Source organism: Protopterus annectens, chromosome 4.part0, assembly GCF_019279795.1.
Source record: "Protopterus annectens isolate FY-2018-M chromosome 4.part0, PAN1.0, whole genome shotgun sequence".
Taxonomy (NCBI): Eukaryota; Metazoa; Chordata; order Ceratodontiformes; family Protopteridae; genus Protopterus; species Protopterus annectens.
This window is the reverse complement of record NC_056733.1, coordinates 1083623760-1083649491: the sequence shown is the minus strand read 5'-3', so window position 1 is coordinate 1083649491 and position 25732 is coordinate 1083623760. Positions and strand designations below refer to the sequence as shown.

The 25732-nt window shown below is 42.8% G+C and overlaps 1 protein-coding gene across 1 annotated transcript in view; it reads left to right on the top strand.

The window, feature by feature from the left end:
• WDR55 (WD repeat domain 55) overlaps nt 1-25732 on the top strand; it is a 464497-nt gene that overhangs the window by 288513 nt on the left and 150252 nt on the right. Inside the window, exon 5 of the mRNA XM_044069028.1 lies at nt 21868-21955. Within this exon, the coding sequence (XP_043924963.1) occupies nt 21868-21955 (88 nt within the window). The remainder of the gene's footprint in view (nt 1-21867; nt 21956-25732) is intronic.

The following is a 25732-nucleotide window of genomic DNA, read 5'->3' as shown; positions in this document are numbered from 1 at the left end:
CATATGCAAGACTGCATATGAGGAAACTTCAGTGGTACTTACAGTTTATGGAGTCAACATTGTCACAGCCTGGAAACACTGATTCCTATCGTACCTTGCCTGCAACTAGAGTTCCTATGGTGGGCAGAGGCCTGCCGCCAAAACAAGAGACTACCATTCACTCCACCCCCTGCCGCCCAAACCCTAACTACAGACGCATCAGACTATGCTTGGGGGGCTCATCTGGCAGGGAAGTGCATTCAGGGCAAATGGAGCCCAAATCAAATGCACCTTCATATCAATCAAAAAGAGATGCTAGCTGTACAGAATGCACTGACGGCCTTCAAGGACTATCTTCATCCAGGACAATTAATGATAAAGACAGACAACACCACAGTTATGTGGTACATAAACAAGCAGGGGGGTACACACTCCTACCCCCGTTGCAAACTAGCCATGGCATTGTGGAACACGGCCTTGACCTATCAAATTCAACTACAAGCTCAATTCCTGCCAGGAAAGCTGAATACTCTGGCAGACGAACTAAGCAAAAATCTCATGGACCCACACTAATGGAAACTGGAACCATGGATTTTCAACATGTTGGCACGCAGATGGGGGAGTCCAAACATAGAGCTTTTTGCCTCACCCCAGAACTATCAGTTGGACAAATTCTGCACAAGAATTCATCACAAAAAAGCCTGGAAAGTGGATGGTCTATCATTCAGCTGGAAAAACCTATCGGTCTATGCCTTCCCCCCTCTGCCTCTGCTCTCCAAAGTTCTATTAAAAGTCAAACAGGACAAACCAAAAATGATTTTGATTGCTCCAGACTGGCCTCGCCAACACTGGTACCCACTCCTGCGCAATGTGTCACAGCTTTCACCGTGGCACCTACCAAAGACACCTTACTTACTGTCTCAGCAGAACAACCAAATTCTGCACATTCATCTCCAAACTTTGAATCTTGCAACGTGGCTAATCACCTACATTCACCCTTGGGCATCCCTCAGCAAACCTGTGATGGATGTCATTTTGGAGGCAAGAAAGCCTAGTACTAGAAAATCTTATACTGACAAATGGAAAATATTCTGTGCCTGGAATCAATCACAAGGGATAAGCACAACAGTGCCCAATATTCCTCAGATTTTACAATATTTAACTCAGATGCTTCACAAGGGCCTGTACTTTTCTTCCATAAAAATCCATGCCTCAGCCATTTCAGCTCATTACAACACAGAACCTCCCCTCGTCTCTCATTCTCTGCTAAAGCAGTATCTCAGAGGGGCCAAAAACTTAAGACCACCCAGGAGAGCTGCAACCCCTGCCTGGGACCTCAATTTTGCATCGGAAAAACTCACTTTCCCTCCTTTCGAGCCAGCTGCTACTGCAGACTTAAAATTTCTCTCCTAGAAAACAGCTTTCCTTTTAGCAGTCACTTCAGTTAGAAGGATTTCCAAATTACAGGCTCTTATGGTAGTAGAGCCTTTCATTATTTTTCATGCAGACCAGGGCCAATCCATCTTTCATGCCTAATGTGGTATCCAGTGTGGCTCTTAATCAGACCATTCATTTGCCAACTTTCTTTCCCAATCCACAGAACAAGGGGGAACGGATTCTGCATTCATTGGATGTACACAGACAACTTAGATTTTACTTAAACAGGACAAAATCTCAAAGAAAATCTGAACAACTTCTGGTGGCATTTGCTGCAGGGGCAGAGGGAAAGGCTATTTCAAAGCAGACTATTTCCAAATGGAAAAGCCATTGTATTCGTTTCTGCTATATGCAGCATGGTAAAACTATTCCCCAAGGGATCAGATCTCATTCCACCAGGGCTGCATCTACTTCTACAGCCTTTTTCAGAGGTGTTCCTACCAGAGACATTCTAGAAGCTGCTACCTGGAGCTCAGTTTATACGTTCACCAAACATTACCATTTACCTTTCTTCTCTAAATCCAGAGCTGGCTTTGCCTCTGCTGTCCTGCAGGGCCTTATAGCTGGTCCTAATGCTGTATAAACCCATCCTCCCAACCATAACTTTGGGAATCTACCCAAATGTAATTACTGCAACTGTGAAACACGAAGAACATAGTACAGTTGTGTACACTTATCATAAATGTAGATGTTAGAGTGTATTTACTGTTGCAGTCCTGGTTACCCTCCCTCCAACCCCCTGTTTTTTCTCTTATTATACCTCTTCTTTCCTTTACTATGCTTAAAAGCTTTTTTGGTGTATTTGCTTTTGTTTGGAGGTATATTTTTGTGTTCTTAATTAATTAAATATTTGGCTCCCCATTTGGGGGGCACCTGACATCTGGGGCAAGAAAAACTGATGTAATGGCGTCGGCTGCATGTTTTATACCCCTGACGACCTGACGTCATGAAAGAAGGGACAGCAACCAACGCCAGACCCAAGACTTTGTTAATCTGCTGACTGAGGGCAACCTGCCAGCAGATTACCCAAATGTAATGACTGCAACAGTGAATACACTCGAACATCTACATTTATGGTAAGTGTACATAACTGTACTTCTATATTATATTCGCGAACGCTTAGGTTGTCTAATACGGCATGATCGACACCTAATGAGTGAACCGCGAGCACATCGAACGCTGGAAACCTCAAAAATTGAAATCCCGATTCGGAATAGTCGGCCCTTCTGGAAACCACGAAATTTGAAATCCCATTTCGGAATAGTCTGCTTTTCTGCGGTGTAACTCCGTAAGGTAAGTGTGTGATAGTTATGGACCTTAGGGTTAGGGTGCGGGTTAAGGTAAGTGCATAGAAAGTAATGTATGTAAGGGTTAGTTTAGGTTTAGAAGTAGGGTTTAGGTTAGTGTATGTATGTGGTTTATTTATTTTGTTTGGGTGGGTAGTATGCAGTGAGCAGTGTAGTGGGAAGTGTGTTTTGTTTTTGTTAGTGGGTGGAACGGTGTTGGCCAAGTAAAAGTGTATTCAGTGATGTGTTTTTCTGTGTTGTGAGCTTTCGCTGACTTGTGCGTTCGCTGAATAGGTGTCGATCATGTTGTATTCGACAACCTAAGCTTTCACGAATATAATGTAGACCCATATATATATATATATATATATATATATATATATATATATACATACTATACATATAATATATACACACACACACACACACACACACACACATATATATATATATATATATATATATATATATATATATATATATACATACACATAATATACATGCAGCTGCCAACAACGAGATGTTTGTCTGTTCTCTGTATATAGTACAGAATAGGCAGTATGGTGTTTTTTAAGACTGACTTGTTTTAAAGTCCCCTTAGAAAAAATGGACAGTCTTGTCAAATTTTAAGAACTTTCAAAGATTAACTGATATAACTCTTACTCCAACCATAAATTGTATGGCTTCACAGGCCATTCACATAGACAGTCTGACAACTAGAACTGTATGCAGTGTTCCTTGGGGAAGGGTACACGACTTTTGCTTTGGGAAAGAAGAGCTGTAGTACATGCCTACAATACATCTTTAATGAGATGTCATTACATCCTTACTAAAAATCATATATGTCGCTTCTGAGGAGGGGTGTTTCTGTCACTAGATATCTGCCTGTCTGCTCCTTCAAAAAGTATTTGGACTCTTAGCAGTGAAGTGCATTCCATGAAGATAAAGTTTTGTACTTTTTTATACTGGAAATTATCAGTGAAGTGCATTTTGTAGCTGAGAGTCATGACGTGATTTTGAGATTTTTTTTTTACAGTATTTCTGACAGTTTCGTAGATATGGTTTGTATTGCTATATGCCATCAGTAGCCTACATTGCTATTTGACTGCTTGGTGTACTGGCAATTGTCATAACTTTTTCTGTCTGACAAACACTGCACATGTGAATAGTATTATTAGTCTATGATGCCTTCTGTGTGGAGTCTGCATGTCTTCCCCGTGGTCGAGTGGTGTTTGAAAGACGTGTAGAATGGGCGTGCCTTCGCTGAAGATTGGGCGTCGGGCTGGCACCTCGTCACCCGTAAAAAATCTACTGCTAATCATTAGTGGACCGGAGTTCTGCTGTGGCGACCCCTAACCAGGAAAAACCAAAGGAAGAACAACAACAAGTCTGTTTTTATGAACTCAGTATGATGCTTGAGTCGGAAAACTGCTCTTGAGCCTTACAAAAAACACACAGCAGGTGAACTAAAAATGTGATTTTGATTTATAATAAGTGTGTGTTACTTTGATATGAGAAGATGTGTGAACTTTTGCTCTTTGTGTGCAACGTATAAAAAAAGTAAGTGAAGGCTGTCAATGCATTTTGCTGAGAACTACAGCATTTGTATATATGAAATAAATAAAACAAGCAACTGGTGAATGAAGCTCCTCTCAATAAAAAAGAGAAGTCCAGTATAAAAAAAAGAGAGAGCACACAAGGCAACGACAGTTCAGTAATTTATTCCAGATCAGTAAGCGCTTTCACATCTCCACGGACGCTTCATCAGACTTTAATGAACAAATTGCACAAAAATACTTCCTTTTATAGGTGCATCAGTTAATAAAAATCCAATTAAGCACATTTCATATATTTAAAGGTACATATAGATATACAAATTAAAAACCTACTATATATTTTTATTGATAGGTCTGATAAAGGGAGACCAATTTTTTGTAAGAATTCAGTGAATAGATTTTCTACGTATACTTTCAATACGAACAGCAATTCTCACAGATGTAGAGTGACCTTACCATATACTAGTAATAATAGGACTATAACTAAGATTATCAATGATAACTGGCAGATATTAACTTCTGATGAGAAACTGAAAAATATAGTTGGAGAAAGACCGAGCTTCTCGTATCGGAACACCAAGTCTCTTAAGAGACTGTTATGTTATAATGACAATATAAGTTCATAAAAGAGAGTTGAATCTAAATGACAAGGTACATTTGCTTCAGGGGATGTAATCATTGTCAATATATGTGTAATACAAATGAATTTATACACCCTTCCACTCATTATAGATATGTTTTCAAGCATTATGCAGACTGTAAGACTAGAGATGTCATTTATTTAGCTTACTGTATAAAATGTCCAAGTTTTTATATAGGAATGACAAATCGTACTTTGAGGGATAGGGTCAGAGAACATGTTTATGCCATTAATAGAGAGGATAAGGGAAATGCGTTAGCAAGGCATATTTTATAGAATAATACTACTCATAGATTTGTTTTTTTTTTAGTACTCGAGTTAGTCCCTAGGACATGTAGGTTGGGTAATTTTAGGGCTCACACAGAACAGGTTTGGATGTCCTTCAAGGATGCATCTGCAGTCATCACATATGGGTTGTCCTGCCTCAGGCAGCCCTTCGGTCGGCCGGATTCCAAAGTCTGGGTCCGGCGTCGGCTGATGTCGCCCCTTCCCCGACGCCAGAGCGCCTGGGGTATAAAAGCATCAGCCGACGCCATCTTCCTCAGTCTTTCTTGCCGCGTGGTGCCCGAAGCAGAAGCAGTTCGCAAGTGCCGGTCGGCCAGCTCCTGTAATTCAGCTAAACCGAAGACTTCAAAAGCTAAGTACCCCGTTGGGGACTCTTTCTTGCCTCAGCCGATGTCAGATAAAATTAATAATTGCTTAACTTGTGGGAAACAAATACCTCATAAGGATTTCCACTCTTACTGCCTACCTTGCCTAGGCCCAGACCACGACGTCTCGGCCTGTTCCGCCTGTGCTTCCTTCAACCGACGCACTCTAAGACATCGGTCGGAGTTTGCAGAGGAATTTTTTGGGGATAGTTTTGCTTACAAAATGTCGTCGGAGACTCCGACTTCACATTTAATGAAGAAACGCAAGGACAAGGACCGACACCCGCGATCCATGGTTTCGGCTGAAACTGTGGCCAGGCCTACCGCGAGTGTCTCTGTTTCGGCTGAAACCGAGTCCTTGGTACTACCGTCCACCGAAACCGTACAACCGACAACCTCGGCCCCGGAGGCCACTTATGTCTCGGTTGTTGAATCACTTTTGGAATCTGGTGTCCAGGAACCTTCCGACACCATTCCCTTAGACAAAACTACACCAGCACGTGGTGCAGCCAGGCCTCCTGCATCCATGTCTATTAAGGCATTCTCTAGGGCTAAAGCTGCTAAACACTCAAAATCTATGCCTCCCAGGGTTATTCCTCAGGGACCCACTACAGGTTCTCAGATCCTTAGTCTAGCAGAGGACCTTATTTCATTAATTAGGGGCTCTCAGCCTCATCTGGACAGGGGCTCTCAACCTTCTACAGCAAAAAGGCCCAGGGTTGAGCCCTCTGATCCCCTCTCCTCAGATGAGGCCTCTGTTGGCTCTGCCCTCTTGGACTACCAGGAGGAGGCTTTTTCGGCCTACGAGGATTCAGATGCAGAGGAATCTACCCCTTCGGCCTCCCCTCCTGAAGAACTGTCTTTTGGGGAAACTTTGCAGACTATGAGGGAGCATTTCCAATGGCAGGGCCAGGAATTCTCTGATTCCAGGAAGAGATTAAGGACCTTCTTGCATTTGCCTCAGCATAGACCTTTGGCTATTCCCCCTGTTTTGAATGTCATTGATGATGTGTACTCGGAATCTAGCACAACCCCTGACACTCTCCCTCCGGCTCCTGCCAAACCTGATAGGTACTGCCAAACCTGATAGGTACTACAGGGTCCCGGAATCACATCTTTTCCTTTACAAGGCCCACTCTGCTGATCCAGAAACTATGTCCCATGGCCCTAAAGGGGTTACAGCTGCCACTACAAAAAATCCACTCCCCTCTGAAAGGGAGTCCAGGGCTTTAGAGCGATGGGGTAAAAAAGTGTATACTTCTGCTACCCTTGCTATGAGGGCTTTAAACTGTCAATTTCGTATGATACAGTACCAAGAATATTTGTTAGATGAATTGCATAAAAAGCTGTCTTCACCTGAACCCCCTAGATCGCAAATCACTTCAGAATCTGGTACATAACTCTCAACAGGTTAACAACCAGTTTTTGCAGTGTGGTTATGATGCATTGGAAGCTTCATGTAGGTCAGCTATGACAGGTGCAGTTATACATAGGCATGCTCGGCTGAAGGAACAATCTCTGCCAGACCATGTTAAAGCAAAGCTTCTGGATGCTCCACTGGAAAAGCAAAAGTTATTTGGCTCCACTGCTCAGGAGGTCTTAAAGAAATCTGAAGAAAAGGCAAAATCTGTACAAACAGTCAAAGATTTTATGCAGGTTCAACCACCAAGATTCAGCAGAAATTGTCCTTCCAAAAACTGGTCCTTTCCAGACACAGACAGATTTCAGAGAGGCAAGAACAGGCGTGCCAGAGGTAGAGGGCAAGCTAGAGGCTCCTACAGAGGACGTCAATGGCAGCATCCCAACCAGAGAGGTAGTGCAGGGCCTACAACTGCTGCACAAGGACAGACTCAATGACTTTACCTTGACACCGCCAATTAGGGCTCAATTGGAAGCACCTTTGGGCAGAAAGCTTTCCTTATTTTCAGAAAATTGGCACATTATTACAAGGGACAAATGGACACTACAAATAATAGACAAAGGATACAGGTTCCATTTCCACACATTACCGAAAAGAAAAGGCATGCCAGACCTGCCACCAAATCAAAGGGCAGAGGCTTTGAAACAAATCTCCAACTTAATGAAAATGAAAGCAATAGAAAAGGTTCCTCTCAGAACAAGGCCAAGGATTTTATTCCAGACTCTTCCTTGTTCCAAGAAAAGAAAAGCAATGGAGGCCTATTCTCGACTTGTCCGCACTAAATACTTATCTCATTGTGCCAAAATTCAAAATGCTGACTCTACAGCAACTTCTTCCCATGCTGGGCAAGGGGTCTTGGCTGGTAACTCTGGACCTCAAGGAGGCATACCTGCATGTCCCTATCAGACAAAGCTGCAGAAGACACCTCAGATTTCTTGCAGGTTCAGAGCATTATCAATTCTCAGCATTGCCCTTTGGGTTATCTACTGCGCCCAGAGTATTCACGAAATGCCTGGCATCAGTAATTGCACACTGCAGACTTCAGGGGATGCAAATATACCCGTATCTGGACGACTGTCTTATAGAAGCGGACAGCCAACAAATTTTGGTAAAACACTTGAATTATGCCATCTATCTTCTTCAGGTCTTGGGATAGACAGTCAACATTCAGAAGTCAAGACTTGTACCATCCCAAAGAATAACTTTTCTGGGTGCGGATCTAGACACTACCACCCAAATGGCTTTCCTCACAGAAGAAAAACAAAACCAACTACCGGATTACTTCAAAAACCTGTCAAGACAAACTCAGCTGACTGCAAGGAAAATCCTGCAGGCCCTGGGTTACATGGCTTCTTGCATTCTTCTGATTCCTCAAGCAAGGCTACATATGAGGAAACTCCAATGGTACCTAAGGAGTTTATGGACTCAGCACAGTCACAGCTTGGAAACTTTGATACCACTCATCCCATGCCTTCAAAGGGAATTTCTGTGGTGGACTCAAGCAAGCCAGTCAAACAGGGGTTTGCCCTTCAGCAAACCAATAGACAGCCAAACCATTACAACGGACGCTTCAGACCATGGATGGGGAGCACACATGGAAGGAAGATGCATTCAAGGACTATGGTCACAAAAGGAGCTACGCATGCACATAAACCAATAGGAAATGCTGGCAGTGATACATGCAATCGAGGCCTTCAAGTTATTTCTACATCAAGGCCACCTGCTAATAAGGACAGACAACACTACAGTTATGTGGTACATAAACAAGCAAGGAGGCACCAATTCCTACCCTCTTTGCAGACTGGCAATGAATCTATGGGAACTTTCCCTGACTCTCAATATACAGCTGCAATCCCAGTTTGTACCAGGAAAGGACAATATACTGGCAGACAGCTTAAGCAGGAACATCATGGATGCACACGAATGGATGCTGCACCCAGACATCTTCCATCAGATAACACAATCATGGAGGAGACCGGACATAGACCTCTTTGCCTCCCCACACAATCATCAGCTGGACAAATTCTGCACAAGGACATACCACCCACAAGCATGGAAAGTGGACGCCCTCTCTTTCAGCTGGAGAGATCTAACAGTGTATGCATTCCCACCTCACCCATTAATGACCAAGGTCTTACTGAAGATCAGGGCAGAGCAGCCAAGAGTGATTCTGATAGCTCCAGACTGGCCAAGACAGCACTGGTACCCATTGCTAAAGAGCATGTCACGGACAAAACCATGGCTTCTGCCACAATGGCCGCTTCTCCTGACACAGCACAATTACAAAACTCTGCATTCCAACCTGAAAACTTTACAGCTAGCTGCCTGGAAAATACCTTGACTCATCACCAGGATAAGCTATCCAAGAGAGTGAAGGATATCATCATGGAAGCTCGCAGGCCTTCCACACGAAAGGCATACTCAGCAAAATGGAAAAGATTTCACACCTGCAGCACCTCAAAGGGTCTAGATGCAACAGTTATGAACATGGCGCATATCCTGGAATATTTAGCAGAAATGCTCCACAATGGCCTGTCTTACTCTTCCATTAAAATTCATGCTTCAACAATTTCAGCAGAGTACAACACTGATCCTCCTGTCTTCTCTCATCCTCTGCTAAGACAGTTTCTAAGAGGAATTAAAAACATCAGTCCTCCAAGGAAACCACCACTGCCTACTTGGGACCTTAACTTCGTGTTGGAAAAACTAACACTGCCTCCCTTTGAACCAGCAGCATCTGCAGAACTAGAGTTCCTCTCATGGAAGACTGCCTTCCTTCTGGCCATAACCTCAGCAAGAAGAATATCTGAGTTACAGGCCCTCATGGCAGTACAGCCATTTCTTATTTTTCATCAAGACAGAGTCTCATTGAGAACCAAGCCTTCATTTATGCCAAAGGTGGTATCTAGGGTCTCATTAAACCAAGCTATTCACGTGCCTACCTTCTTTCCAAATCCACAAAACAAAGGGGAAAAGCTTCTGCACACCCTGGACATACACAGACAGTTGCGCTACTACTTGGATAGAACTAAAAATTACAGAAAAACTGACCAGTTTGTAGCATATGCTGCTGGTGCACAAGGAAAAGCAATTTCAAAACAGACAGTTTCAAAATGGATAGGGAATTGCATTTGTTTCTGTTACTCCTTTCATGGAAAAACTGTGCCAGCTAACATTAGACCTCATTCGACCAGAGCCACAGCCACCTCCACAGCCTTCTTAAGAAGGGTGGCTACCAAGGACATTTTAGAAGCTGCTACATGGAGCTCCGTGCATACATTTTCCAAGCATTACAACTTACCTTTATATTCCAGATCCAGAGCAGGCTTTGCTACGGCAGTCCTGCAGGGCATTTTAGCTACACCATCCTTTGCATAGATCCTCCACCCCCAGATTGGCTATGGTATTCTACCCATATGTGATGACTGCAGATGCATCCTTGAAGGACATAGTACAGTTTTGTACCTACCATAAATGTAGATGTCCGATAGGTATGCATCTGCAGTCAGGTTTACCCTCCCTCCTTCCCTCTGTGGTATTTTTGGGTACATTCCCTCTCATAGCTAGCTGGGGTTATCTATTATGGTGTATTTGTTTTTATATATGTATATATTTTTGTGCATGTTTGGAATTTATTGCATTTCTCCAAATTTAGCCTTCCTTAGAGGGCACCTGGCATCTGGGGCAAGAAAAACTGAGGAAGATGGTGTCGGCTGATGCTTTTATACCCCAGGCTCTGGCGTCGGGAAGGCGACATCAGCCGCGGACCCAGACTTTGGAATCCGGCCGACCGAAGGGCTGCCTGAGGCAGGACAACCCATATGTGATGACTGCAGATGCATACCTATCGGACATCTACATTTATGGTAGGTACAAAACTGTACTTTCTTCTTAATGTTTTTTCTTAGTATGTTTTTAACTTGTATATCTATATGTACCTTTAAATATGTGAAATGTGCTTAATTGGATTTTGATTAATTGATGCACCTATAAAAGGAAGTATTTTTGTGCAATTTATTCATTAAAGTCTGATGAAGCATCCGTGAAGACGTGAAAGCGCTTACTGATCTGGAATAAATTACTGAACTGTCATTGCCTTGTATGCTCTCTCTGTCTCTCTCTCTCTCTCTCTATTTTTTTTAATACTGGATTTGTATATATGATGTGAAATGTATAGCAGATGTGTCTTCCAGTAACTGCTAGAGCTTTACATTTAAGCTTCTATACGGCCATTGTTGTCTCTCCTTGTCAGTCAAACTTCACATCAAAACCACCGCCTATGAACTCGGAACCAGTGCAGGTAACTGTTTCTCCTTACAACAAACTCAATTTTACAAAGCATTAGCGGAGTAAAAAAGTTTCAGGAAGATGGTTCTTGCAAATTGAAATAGCCTTCCTCAGTAAATTAGAAGAGAGACTTAGCCCACCCTGTTCAGAAAGAAGTCATTGACACTTCTCCCAGTCTAATGGCATTAGCTCGTTCTGCCTAATACAGAGAGAACATTTGAAAAGGCCAACCCACTTCGGTTATTAACCTTGAATTCTGTTCTTGCTTTCTCGCTTTCCTCTTTACTAAAAAAAAAAGAAAATTTTGCTAGAATCTCCTTGTGTTCTGAGTGTGCTTCTCAGCTGATAAGTATATTTTTTGGCACTTTTTAACTGTTCAGACTTGAAGAAAACAATAATTGTATTCAGTTCAGAATACAGTTTGAATAAATTGCATTTATTTTAACTGTAATGGAAAACCACAAGTAATTGTGAAGCACTGTGTCACACAATTTTACACAGTTACATGTGGTTTTCCTTTTAATTTTACAAAAGTTACACAAGCTGAGAGACAAATCTGTAGTTTTTTATTGAATTTATTTAAACTGTATTTGCTCTAATACTGCTACACACCCAAGTGTGCTAGCTTGCACTGCACTTGAATTGTTTAGTGCTATTTTAGTTGCCTTTCTGTAAAAAAAAAAAAAAAACAAAACAAAAAAAAAAAAAAAAAAAAAACAAAGCTCGTTTCCTGCCTTTCCTGTAATTAGTCTAGTCCAGAAACAGATTTGCTGTATTCAGGACTGTTTATAATCTTTTGAGCCTTTCTTTGTTGGAGGGAAGCCTTCTAGCATCTCAGTGGGAGCGATAAGCACTAGGTAACCTATTGACCACAAAAGGAGTGGTTTCTGGCCCAGATATTTTAGTTATTGGCTGTTAAGGCAGTTTTTCCATCTCTCTCAACTTTTCTGGTTTAAAAGCCTGTATTTGAGCTTGTTTCTCACTTTTCCTGTAACTAGTCTAGTCTAGATACAGATTTGCTGTATCCAAGACTGTTTTTAAGCTTCTGAGCCCCCCCCAAGTCTTTCTGTGTTGGAGGGAAGCCTTCTAGCTTATCAGTGGGAGTGATGAGCAATAGGTAGCCTATTTACCACAAGCGGAGTGGTTTCTGGACCAAAAATTGTGGTTTATTGGCCATTTGGGCAGTGTTTTCCATCTCTCTCTACTTTCTGGTTTAAAAGACCATGTTTCCACTTGTTTCCCGCCTTTCCTGTAACTGGTCTAGTCCAGATACAGACTTGCTGTGTCCAGGACTGTTTGTAAGCTTCTGAGTAGTGTCAAATTCTGCTCTTCAATTTTTCCCTTAGATCTATAATTTCTCTCCTCTTCTGCACTTTTACTAGCTTATTAGTCTAGCACTTTACCAGACTTCTTGTAGCAATTATTGTACTGCACAAAAGTGCTACCAGCACTAAACGTTCTACAAGGAAGCAGATCCACTACTTATTATTAATGGCCACCCCTCCCAGCATGTCTAAAGGTCCGTTCGCTGTGCTTTCTCCTATTAGCTTGGTGAACTTGGGCATCCTGAGGCAATGTAGCAACTACATCATGTACACAGACAACTCTCTCCTCTTACCTCCTGTCACTCAGACTTGTGAGAGATGCACTTCTATATCCAAATTGGAAGCCACGCAGTATCCAGCCAAGACCGGAATAGTTGGTCAAGAGGAGAAGGTCAACACTTGCACCACATCACATGGAACACATAGCACTTCAGAACACACAGCAGCACTGCCTTCACATTAAAACACAAACCACACACCCACCTTCGCAGAGGCTGTCAGTAAAAATCTACCCAAACAGCAGAGACCTCCAAGGCAGAAACGCACTTGACCACCACAACACAACACTAATCACGAGACACATAACTCTCCTAAACAGTGTGCCACTCAACCAAAACCCCTAAGGCAAAACAGCATGCCCAATACACTAGTCATAGGTGACTCGATAGTGAGGCACACTGTTGTCCCACTTACTAGGCTGAATAAGGAGAAGCTAACAGCTGTTTTGTCAGGTGCCAGGATCTGCCACATATTGCACGCACTCAGGTGTTCTTCATGTTTTACTGTTGCGGTCCAAAAACTACAGCTGTGAGGCAGCCAACCAGTTCTCAGTCACAAACATAAAACCAAAAGAAAAAAAGAGAACTGGAAACACTCTAAAATAACAAGTTGTTTAATTCAAAATCTCAAGTAAATCTTTGCGATTTTGAATTAAACAACCTGTTGTTTAGAGTGTTTCCAGTTCTCTTTTTTTCTCACATTTGGGTTATCCCTGCCAGGGTAGCCCTTGGCCGGCCCTAATACCAGAGGCTTAGTATTTCTGCGTCGGTTGCTGTTGCTTCAGGAATGACGTTAGGTCGTCAGTAGTATAAAGTAAGGCACCCAGCGCCATTACATCAGTCTTTCTTGACGAGGAGCCTGAAGCAGAAGCAGTTTGCACGAGTGCCGGTCGGCCGCTACCTGAGTTTAGTCTTCTGAATTTAAGCTGAAGTCTTCTAAAGCGAAGTAACCCGTTGGGGAATCCTTTTTTCTTGCTCTAACTGATATCAGAAAAAGTTAACAATTTTCATTGTCTCGCCTGTGGAAAGCAAATATCACACCGAGACTTTCATACTAACTGCGTCACTTGCCTAGGCCCAGACCACGACGTCCCTCGCTGTCGCTTTTGTGCTTTGTTCAACGCCAGAACTTTACGTCGTTGGGATCCTATTGTAGCTAGATATTTTCACTCACAGTCCTCAAATTCTGAAATGGCTTCGGTAAGCCATCTGACAGCAGATCTTCCAAATGCCCGCTTCTGTGGATTCGCAGGCCGCTACCGAGACCCTTTCGGAGTCCGGTATGCTGCAAAACTCTTCTTTGACTAAGGATCCTGCGGTTGTCTCTACCTTGGATGGGTCTGGAGCCGCTGAGCAGGCACTGACTTCCGAGGAAGTACTTCGCACTACCGATTCTCGACACAAACCGACGACTTCTTTCATGTCAACCATTCATTTGAAAACTACCGAGTTTCTAAGGCCCAGGGTATGAATAGGGTTGCCACCTTCGTTCACGGCTAAAACCGGAGCCAAGCCACACCCCTCGCGTCACCAGTAACCCCGCCCGCCCCACCCCCTCTCCCGCCAACATACCGCCTATTTTGTGATGTCACGACAGCATCACTCAACGGGAACGCCCTCTTTTTCATTCCCGCCGCCTGCTTTTGGCTGATTTGCTATGCTTTTCTGTAAAAAAAGCATAGTAAATCAGCCGATCAACGGGAACGCCCTCTTTTTTCGTTCCCGCCGCCTGCTTTTGGCTGATTTGCTATGCTTTTCTGTAAAAAAAAAGCATAGTAAATCAGCTGATTCTAAACTCCGATAGTCTGTTTCCTTTTTGAAACAGAATACTGGAGTTTGTACAGTGTTTTCCGGACTACCAGAGAATCAGTTTGATTTCCTGATAGTCCGGAAAAAAAACGGAGGGGTGGCAAGCCTAGGTATGAACCATGCTCAAGAAACAGACGACCCAATCTCAGGCACCTGCTTCCTTGCCTCCGTCTCAAATGCTTAAAATGGTGGAAGACCTTATAATGCTGATCAGGGAAGCTAAGCTACCCCATCCTGATCAGGGAAGCCAAGCTACCCCTTCCAAAAGAAAGAGATCTGTCCTTAGTAGTTTTATCTGAACAGGAGTCTGACTCTGATGCATCTGAATATGAAGGCATGCAACCCCTCTCTGCTTTTGAGGATTCTGATGCAGAGGAATCCATTCCTTCAGCCTCACCACCTGAGGACTTTTCCTTTGGGGAAACTCTTCATACTTTGAGGGAGCATTTCCAATGGGAATGTCAGGACTACCCCCAGTCTAAAAAGAGACTCAGAGAATTCTTAGATCTTCCACAGCACAGACCCCTGGCCTTTCCTCCTGTCCTGGATTTAGTGGATGATGTTTTCATGGAATCTAGTTTGACTTCCTGACACCCTCCCTCTTGCTGCCAGGAAACCTGACCGGTATTACAGAGTCCCTGACTCGCACACATTTCTTTTCAAAAATCCTACTGCTGACCCTGAGGTTATTTCTCAAGGGCCTAAAGGAATTGAAGCAACTTCTGCTAAGAATCTCACCCCCTTAGATAGGGATTCCCGAGCACTAGACAGATTGGGTAAAAAAGTATACACCTCAGCTACTCTTGCTATCAGTGCACTAAATTGTCAGTTCCATATACTAAAATTTCAGCAACATACCATGGAACTCCTCAAACAAAAAATATCATCCTTTCCTGCTTGTGAAGAAAGTAGAGTTACAAGAGTTAATGCATTCTGCAAGTCAAGTAACTAAGCACACCTTACACTGTAGTTTTGACGCCCTAGAGGCTTTTTGTAGGGCAGCAGTCACTGGTGCTGTCCTTAGATGGCATGCTTGGTTTAAAGAACAGCCCTTGTCAGACCATGTCAAATCTAAATTATTGGATCCACCCTTGCACAAACACAACTTATTTGGCACCAAGGCAGAGGAGGTCTTAAATAAGATGGAAGAAAAAGCTAAATCTATGCAGATAGTTAAGGATTTCCTACAGGTCCAGCCACCCAGGTTCAGTAGGCATTGCCCCTCCAAGCACTGGTCCTTTCAGATGTACTTCCCTGGATTACATGGAAAGAGACATGGAGGACCCTCTCGGATTATGTAGTCCAGGAGGATATGACCCTAGCCCTGAGCAGCATCCTACCATCACCCAGAATGATACCATAGTACAAGCTAAAAATGATTGATTTCAACAATTGGCTTAGTTTCTGGAGTCATTCTAAGGGGGAGCCAGTATCTGTCTGCATGGGATGACATGATTGACAGACTTCGATGCTTTGCCAGAGATCCAGAGATAGCCTGCATCTGTCACCCATAGGCTTCAGGATACTGGCCAAAGCTCTTGCCACCCTGACGGTGCCTTTTTTAGGCGGTGTTGCGAAGATTAAATTACCACCGTAACAGCTACAAACAAATGCAATCTGTGGGTCATGCCGCTCAACGCTAGAAGTCTAAATCTCAAAATGCACTAGCTCGAAGCTGTCCTTAAAATGGGGAACATCAACATTTCTGCTGTAACAGAGACCTGGTTCAAGGCAGCAGAACCACCCCTGAACTACCAGGCTATAACTCATGCCACGCCTTTCGAACCCAGAACTTGGACTGAAGCTCCAAAGGCGGTGGAGTTTCCATATTCATAAAGGATGCACACACCTCCAGACTAGTAGCCCAACATAACGCATCAGAGATACTTCAGGTGCAGCTAACATTGGGTAAGACAGCATTTCAGGTCGTAGCCTGCTATAGGTCCCCAACCATGTCCCAAGACTCGCACTCCATGTTCCTAAGCACCCTGGCGAAAATTAGGGTCCAACCTAACACACTCATACTAGGCGACTTCAACTACCCCTCCATTAACTGGGAAAACTACTCGTGTACCAATACACTTCCCCAACCAGCTTGTTCTTACCCCCACTAGAGATAGCAACATCCTTCACCTGGTCATTACTAAAATGGGCGACCATTGCTCTACACCAGTAAGTCAGCTCCTCCCTGGTTAGATTCGACCACAAACTAATCACCTTGGAAATTCACATCCCCTCCCCCGCAAAGGTAATCACCATGAAAACTTCTCCAAAGCTAACTTTGGGCTCCTAAAAACAGAGGTGGCTAACTTCATGGCACCCATGCTAATGCAGAATAGTTTCATGACCACTGAATCCTACACCAATGCACTGTACGAACACGTACACAAATGCATGGATCTCACCATACCCAATAGAACCAAGATGCTCTCCTCCAAAAAAAGGAAGCCAATCTGGTGGTCCCCTGCCATAAACAAACTCTACAACAGAAAGAGGAAACTGATGTGGAATAAGGTGAAGTCCCAAGACTGGAAAAACTCCCTTATCAGCCTCAACAAAAAGTTGAGATCCCTCATCAAATTCTCTGAAGCCAACTATGAAAACAGAATTGCAGTAGATAGTAAAGACAACCAGAAGGCCTTCTGTAGTTATGTAAAGAATCTCCACGGCAATACCCAGATTTGCTCTGAGCTGCTGCACATTGGTACCTCATATACCAAGCCAACAGATATTTCCAGTGTACTGGCCTACAGATTCAGTGCCAGCTTTATCCCTCTCTCCCCCTCTAGAGGATCAATCACAATACCAGTAGATTGCCACGTACCCAGTATTACTGCTGCACAGGTTAAAACAGCACTGTCCAAGGCCAAGAATACTGCTGCTGTGGGACCTGACAATATCCCTGGCTGTGTTCTGCTTGAATTGCAGCGTGAACTGGCACTTCACCTGTGTGCCCTGTTCAATCACAGCATCATCTTAGGCTTTGTCCCTACTGAATGGCACACTGCTACAGTCATCCCTCTCCACAAAGGAGGAGCGACTACAGACCCTAGGAACTATTGCCCCATTAGCCTGACTAGTCTGATTTGCAAAGCTATGGAACGCATCATCATGGACCTAATAAACAAGGATATAGGTAATCTCCAAACTCTAGATCCCACACAGTTTGGTTTTGTGAAGGGTAGGTCATGCCTGCTCAACTTAGTCGACTTCTTTGAGTCGGTCACCAAAGTTGTGGATGAAGGCAAGATGGTTCATGCATCCTACCTTGATCTGGCCAAGGCCTTTGATAACATTCCCCACTCAGGAATCATAGAAAAGCTCCCTAAGCTAGGCATCAACCCCTGTATCACTATGTGGGTTGTAAACTGACTCACAGATAGAACCCACAGAGTGAAAGTAGCTGACTCCAAGTCAGACTGCCGACTATTCATGAGTAGAGTCCCACAGGGTTCGGTCTTGGGTCTTCTCCTGTTTGGTATCTACTTCTCTGAAGTCCAGGCCAACACGAAGGGACTCTGGCTAACAAAGTTCGCAGACGGTTGCAAGTTGGGAGCTATTATTAACTTCCCAAGTGATGTTGACATTCTAAAGAATGGCCTCACTGAGACCAACCACTGGTGTCAGAACCATGGCCTTAAGCTCGATGCCAAAAAATGTTGTCATCCTCTTTGGGAAAAACCCAGTTCCCATGAATTACCCCATTGATGGTATTCCACTGAACACAGAAGGCATTATAAGACATCTGGAAACACAGGTTTGATAGCAACTTCTCTTTTGACCACCACATTGCCACTCTGGTCAGAAAGTTCTATGTGGCACATTTCATTACTAAAGGTTTTGCATCCAGGAAGAAAGAGGTCACCGTCTCCCTCTACTCTTCCCTCATTAGGCCAGTCATCGAGTACAATGCCCCATTTGGCATGTGCCTCACTAGACACCTGCAATAACTGGTGAGGCCACAAAAGTACCTCACAAAAATGATCCTAGGCCTTAAACACTTGTCCTATATGGACAGACAAAAAAACTCCCAACTTTTCTCTGTCTCATATCACCTACTTAGAGGCTATCTCTGCTTGACTTACAAAGCCATGTCTAACCCAGCTCTGTTAGAAATGCTACATCTAAAGAAATCTCAGTCCCTCTGCACAACACGCTCCAGAGACCTCAACCTCATTACCACAATCAACAGTACGTACTGGAGGGACAGGTTCATAACCCAGAGACTGACCATGCTAATGAATAGACTTCCCATATATGTCAAGCAGAGCACCTCACTGGCTCTCCAAGAGAAATCTTGATGTGTGGATGGGAAATAGAAAATTCACTCCGGGGATAACTCCAGTGGCTATACTTGATAGACACACTGGGAACTAAGTCGGGTGGCACGATGCCAGGGTAATCCTATGGGCTAGGCTTGTAAAGGCCCCAGGGCCATTAGGCTAGTACACACCTATGAACCTATGAACAGCTGAAAGCTTCAGGGGGAACAGTGGCTAAACAAGCCTAATAACATGAATCTGTTTTTCTTTACAGGAGCAACACCCATCATAAAGCGTTGTCCCTTGCACACTTTTACCTATGTAATCAACTTCAGGTTCACTGTGATTTGGTGAAATGGAATGCTGGCAGCATAACCGTGACCAGTTTTAAATAGTTTTATACTACAGCAAAAATGGTCTTTTCATGTGTAACACTCCTTGTACTTGGCATTGCTTGGTGTGAACCATATGTTCTGCAGAACTTAACTTTTAGTTGAAATCACCCTCCCATTTGTCATTGTGTTACTGTCTGATCTTGCTAAGGGAGGCTAAGAAGTTGAGAAATAAGTTTGTGATCTGATGTTCTCAGTCTTCATTCATTCATGACAGATGGGTTCAGTTCCGAACTCTCAAAACTGACTCAGCTGTAATATAGCTCACTCCAACCAAAAAACCCTCGCGCTAAGGCTCTACCCACAATGTTCTTCTCCCCATTACTCGGATCTTGTTTGCCGCTCTGAAAAGTAGATGCATCAGCCAATTTTCTCAGCCAAGTGCCTTTTAAATACTTTTCTCTAGCGTTTTTTTTTTTTTTTGCTAAATCTATGTTTGATCATTTTCTCTATATTTCTAGTGTGCAAGTCCTTTCTGTTTCTTTCTACCCACTCCTTTTACCAGTCAGTATTTCTTGTTACCATCACTGGTAGCTTCCCTTTCTCCCCTTATACCTTTGGATACCATCGTTGGTATCTTCCTGCCTTTCCCTTACCTTTTAGATAATTTTTGGGATAGATTTATATTTTTCAAAGTTTTTCTGTGTGTGTGTGTGTGTGTGTGTGTGTGTGTGTGTGTGTGTGTGTGTGTGTGTGTGTGTGTGTGTGTGTGTGTGTGTGTGTGTGTGTGTGTAAATGTGAATGTGTGTGGCCTTTAAAATGGTGGAAAAACAAACGGACATCTGGATTCAAACAGTGTCAAGACTGTGGCAGGAAGGTACCCAATTTTGCTTTGAGTTCCATTTTCCAGTGATTGCTTTTTTGGAAGCCACCGTAGTTTAGACTCAGCAAGGCTCTAACTATGTCTAGGCAATTCTGATTCTGTATCCTAGCGCAAAAAATCATTTCCTTAGTTGCATCAGTTTGCTCACCCAGTATCTCTGACAGAGCAGTCTGCAGGGAATCTTTAAACTCTGCCAGTTCATTACACCCTAGAAAATGTGTTCCCAGTTACCTCTTTCTTCCACATCACACACATAACATTTGCCAGCTACCTGAGGAAAAATTCTTTGGAGTCTACTTGGGGTATAAAAATGCCTATGTAAGCAAAGATCCTAAATATTCTATAATCTGTGGCATATTTGGAAGACATACATATATCCCCCCCCCATTGTTTCGTTGGGGTTGTGTAAGATCTTCATTTAGAAGTAGATGTCCTAATTTTCACTTTTGCATTATTCCGTCCCTCTCACCTTCCCCGCGGTGTTTTTTTTTTTTTTTTGCCCTCTGTCCAAGGGATCCTTTTCCTCATTTCTGGATGCACATGTACTTGCTTTTCCTCTTGGCTTGCTCTGGTTATCCTGGGGCAATGCAAGTCCAGAGGATTAGGAGCTTGTATATCACTTATGTATGTTACACCTTAGATGTTGGATATGTTTGACGTATGGCTCTTAGAAGGGTCTAAGTCTTTGGTATACTGGTTGGACTTACAGCTATTCTTGACAGGATATCCGTTTACAAAGAAATACTATAACAGTGAAAAACAGAATGTCTACTGTTATGGTAAGATCTTACATAACTGTACTTTCTTCATTATGGTCAGTGCTGCAGTAGCCTAACCTAAATGAGTTATGCCCTGCTATGAATATAACAGCCGGACAGCTTCCAAAGCTTCATGGCACCTTTGATGTGCCCAGAACATTAGTCAGCTCGAGGAAGTGGCTTGATGTGTGCCGATACACAGAGTTGTAATAGTAATGTTCATAATTGATAGAAGTCATTTATTTTATTGACTAGATGAGTCCCACTAAGATTATGCCCTTTTTAAAGGGAAACCAGATGTAGTATTTATAATGGATAAGTTTAATTTGGCTAGGACACTGGAGAAATTCTTACCTACTCTTTTTGGTTGATTATGTTTAGGAAGTCTTTAAATAAGGTGTTTCTACTGTTGTCATGGGGTCCTTGTTATTCAGCTAAGCCACCACCAGTTCAGGGACTTGGCACCTTGGTTTAAAGTCTCATCATAAAGAAGGCATTTCATGAATGCAGACTCCCCATGCTGCATTGAGTAGTACTGAAATGTGTGTTCAGAAGGCTGCAAGTCCTACCTTAAGATCTGGCACATGATCTTTCCAGCATCAGAGCAAGTCCTGCTGAGCAACTGACATTGAAGAGGGTTATAGTAGTCCATTGTGGTAAGAATGTGAACAGTACAGCCTTGGGGTGCTCAGCTGTTTGTCATCAGGAGCTGTACGTGTATTAATGTGCTACACTGAAATACTTCCTGCAGCATAGTAGGTCTAAATGGCTTCACTGGCACTGGGGCAGTGAAAGCCTTTCCACATATTAGACACAGATATGACTACATAAGCAAGGCTTGAGTAAGCTGGCTCAGTGATGCATCTGAGGCAGTGTGTTTATTTTACCTGTGACTTCTGACTTATCTTCCAGATGTGTGCATGAAATACAGTTAAACATGAAACATTTCTTTATTTGCTCCTCAGGACTCTTCACAGTATCAAAAGACAAGGCAGTACATATTTTGGACGTGGAGAAAGGCATGCTTCTGAAGCGTTTTTCAAAGGCTCACAGGTATGATACTGGTAGAATTTTTCCAGTCCAGTAAGCAGCCGTAAAGTTTTAATTTTATTTATTTTGATGACCTTTTTGTCCAAGTCAGTGTAGCTACTTTGTGTTGGAGGCACATGGAGAAAAGCAGTAGATTATACAAGACTGATAAAAACATTTAAGACGCAATACATACATGAATTTTACATACAGATGATGGAAAATCTTCGAGAAGAAGCTTTTTTTGAGTTAAATGTTCAAGTTTATGAAGTGCTTGAGAACATGTGATAGCAAGGAAATACACTAGCATTTTGAGTTTGATAGACGATATGCTCGGGTAACAAAACTTTTATGAATTCTTTTCATGTATACATTATGCATTGATACATATGATCACAATTTTATTTGATCAAATTCCGTAAGTCATCGATATCTCAATAAGAGGTCATCGACTGTATTTATAGTACAGAATGCATCAAAGTAAGGAATTAAGTTATTCGACAACTGCAAGTTCTGAAGTGTATTTTAAACCAGTTTTGAAGCCATTTTAGTGTTGTGTTGTATTGTATGCATGTGCTGTGTCGTGTTGCTTCAAAATTGCACCAAACCTTTTGGTTGGGGGGGGGGGGGGTTACACAAATTTTTAAGGTAATTTGTCTCCTTTGCTAACCATTAACCCTCCCCTTATTAGATTTGAGTCTGTTCTTTGACTAATAATGAGGAGTTACCAGATATATGAGGACGTTATAGGCAGACAGGATGGTATTCTGTGTCCTTTACTGGCTTCCTGGCTGTGAAAACATTTGTAGTAGCCCAAACCCACCCCTTGGCGGGAGGGGTGGTGAGCTACCCAACTCCCACAGTTCTTGTGAATGTACACTCGCTGTGTAGGTTGCCATCAAGCAGTGGTTTCATGAGCTGAAAGACTGCCTTTGGATGCACATTTATGTCACCACCCTTCCTCAGAGGGATTATGTCAGTATGCATCCAAGCTGAATGGAGAACAGCCACTGTCATCCCTCTGCACAAAGGTGGAGCATCCACTGACCCAGGCAGTTGTAGGTCCATCAGCCTAACTGACCTGATCTACAAGGCCTTACAACGCATTATCATGGACCTTATAAGGAAGGACATTGGTAACCTCCAATCACTTGATCCCACACAGTTTGATTTTATCAAAGGGAGATCGTGCCTGTTAAACTTGGTCAACTTCTTTGAAAACAGTCACCAAAGCCATGGATGAGGAAAAGACAGTGCACACCACCTATCTTGATTTAGCCAAAGCCTTTGACACTATTCCCCACTTGGGCATAATAGATAAACTCTCCCAGCTAGGCATCAACCCGTATGTTACCAGATGGGTAGCTAACTGGCTCACTGATAGAACCCACTCAGTCAAAATAGAGGATGTCACCTGTAGTAGTAGACCTGTAACAAGTGGTGTACCCCCAAGGGATCGGTCTTGGGGCCTTGCTGTTTGGGATATACCTTTCTGAGGTGCAAGCCAAAACCAGTGGTCTGTGGCTGACCAGGTTTGCAGATGAATGCAAGCGGAGCACTGTCTTAAGTTCCCCTAGTGATGTCAGCATCCTCCAAGATGGCCTTACCCAAACTAATGACTGGTGCCAGAAACATGGCCTCAAACTGAATGCCAAGAAATGCATAATGATCCCCTTTGGGGAGAATGGTGTCTCCACTAATTATCACATTAACAACATACTAAGCAACCTGACTTTTGACCACCACATTGCGTCAGTTATACAAAAGTCTTTCTGCTTGCCCCATCTCATAAGTAAGGGTATTTCTTCCAGGAACAAGGAGGTCATAACATCCCAGTACTCCTCCCTTATCAGACCCATTATCAAGTGCAATTCCCCCTTTGGCATGTACCTTCAAGCACCTGCAGCAGCTGGAGAGACCACTGAGGTTCCTGACCAGGAAAATCCAGGCTCTCAAACACCTATCCTATACAGATGGGCTAAAAGCCCTGTCCCTATAATCAGTCTTGTACAGACTGCTCAGAGGTGACCTTTGCATACAAGGCCATCTCAGACCCAGCCTTGATGCATATCCGTAAGTCAGACTCCACTTGTGCAACCCACATGCAAGGCCTCAACCTGGTCTGTGACATTAATAGAACTTGTTGGCAGGTTAGATTTGTGTCCCAAAGACTCCCCCATCTGTAGAATAGACTCCCTCTCCACGTCGAGCAGAGTACCTCACAAGCTCTCTTTATGAGGAACCTGGACGACTGAATGGAAAATAGAAACTACGCCTCTGGGATCCCACCTGTGTCCCTGATGGACAGGGGAAGCAGGTGCTGACTTTGTGGGATCATGGGTGAAATTCTTGGCTAGGCTTATAAGGGCCTCCGGGCCAATAGCCTGCTATCAACCTATGAACCTATGTCAAAGCCAGGATGTTAATATACAGGAAGAGAACGGAGTTGCAGTTTTAGAAAGTGAAGAGGAAGAAGAGTGAAAACTTGAGACAGGAGAAGAACAAGATGGTGAAAAATCAGTTGGTGTGAAACTTGGGAGAAGGTAAAGGAAAATAAGATCTGGGCATTAAACGCCTGCAAAAAAGGGAAGAGGATGATGTAGGAATGTTAGCATTAAATGTGAATAGCATTACGAATTCTACAAGAGGTTTTGGTGGTGATAGAATGGTTTAAAAATAAAATGGATGCTTTTGCGTGCAAGATACCATATGTAACAAAGAAGTAAAAAATGAAAATAATACAGGCAAAATGGGGGGGCCATATTGTTTTGTCAGTAGGATGTAGAAATTCTTAATGAAGAAATAATGATTTTAGATTTAACAATAGTAGTATCAGGAAGGGTAATGGTGTGTGATAAGAGAATGAGACAAAATGTATACGATTAATAGTGATTTAAGCATGTACTAATGTGATGGAGAGAAAACAGTTTGAAGAAATAAAAAAAATGTATTAGTAAATATGTCAGTAGTGATGGCAGGAGATTTTAACTAACCTGAGGAAAGAAAAGTAATGCTTGGATACAGGATGTTAAGGGTATTATAAAATGTGGAGATTTAAAAAATGAAAGAGTAGGAGTGCACATAGAAAAGGGGGATTTTTAAGACTGAAACTGATTATATAGTTTTACTCTAAAGACATGAAAAAAAAATAAGAGGGAGTACAAGTGGCAGAACTTCAAGATCATAAAGCAGTATGGGCTAGAACATGGGAAGATGGGAAGGGAAGAGAGATTCATGACAGTGTTTAAAAGGAGAAAGATGAGAGATGTCACAGAACAATTATTTGAGATTGTGACCATTTTATAAGAATTGGTCACCCAGCAGTTAGTATATAAGTATTAAATAAAAAAAATTTACACTTTATTCATTTATTTATTGTGTTTTTCCTCCTTACTGTTAAGTGTTGAAGTGGTTTTATTCTGCTGTATTTATTACTGCTTGTTTAGTAGCCTGATTAAATGTGTCAGTTATTCTAACCCTCTTAGTTTTGGTTTTAGCATTTGGGCTTCAGGCCAGTTATTTTACATTTAACAAGGTTTTTGTGGTCTACACTGTTGTGGACAAACCCTTATCAAAACCCTCTCTCCCCAAGTCCATCCAAGTTTCAGAACACTATGTCTGGACAATTCCCATCAGTTTCTCCTGCCAGCCTGTTGTACATGGGCATAGTGAGACAGTGTAGCAACTGCCTCATGTTGACTGACGGTCCTCTTCTCCTAGCATATAATTCTTCTACTTGCAAGAAATGCATCTGTATCAGTAAACTGGAATGCATGTTCTCTCGCGCCTCAGTCATTATCC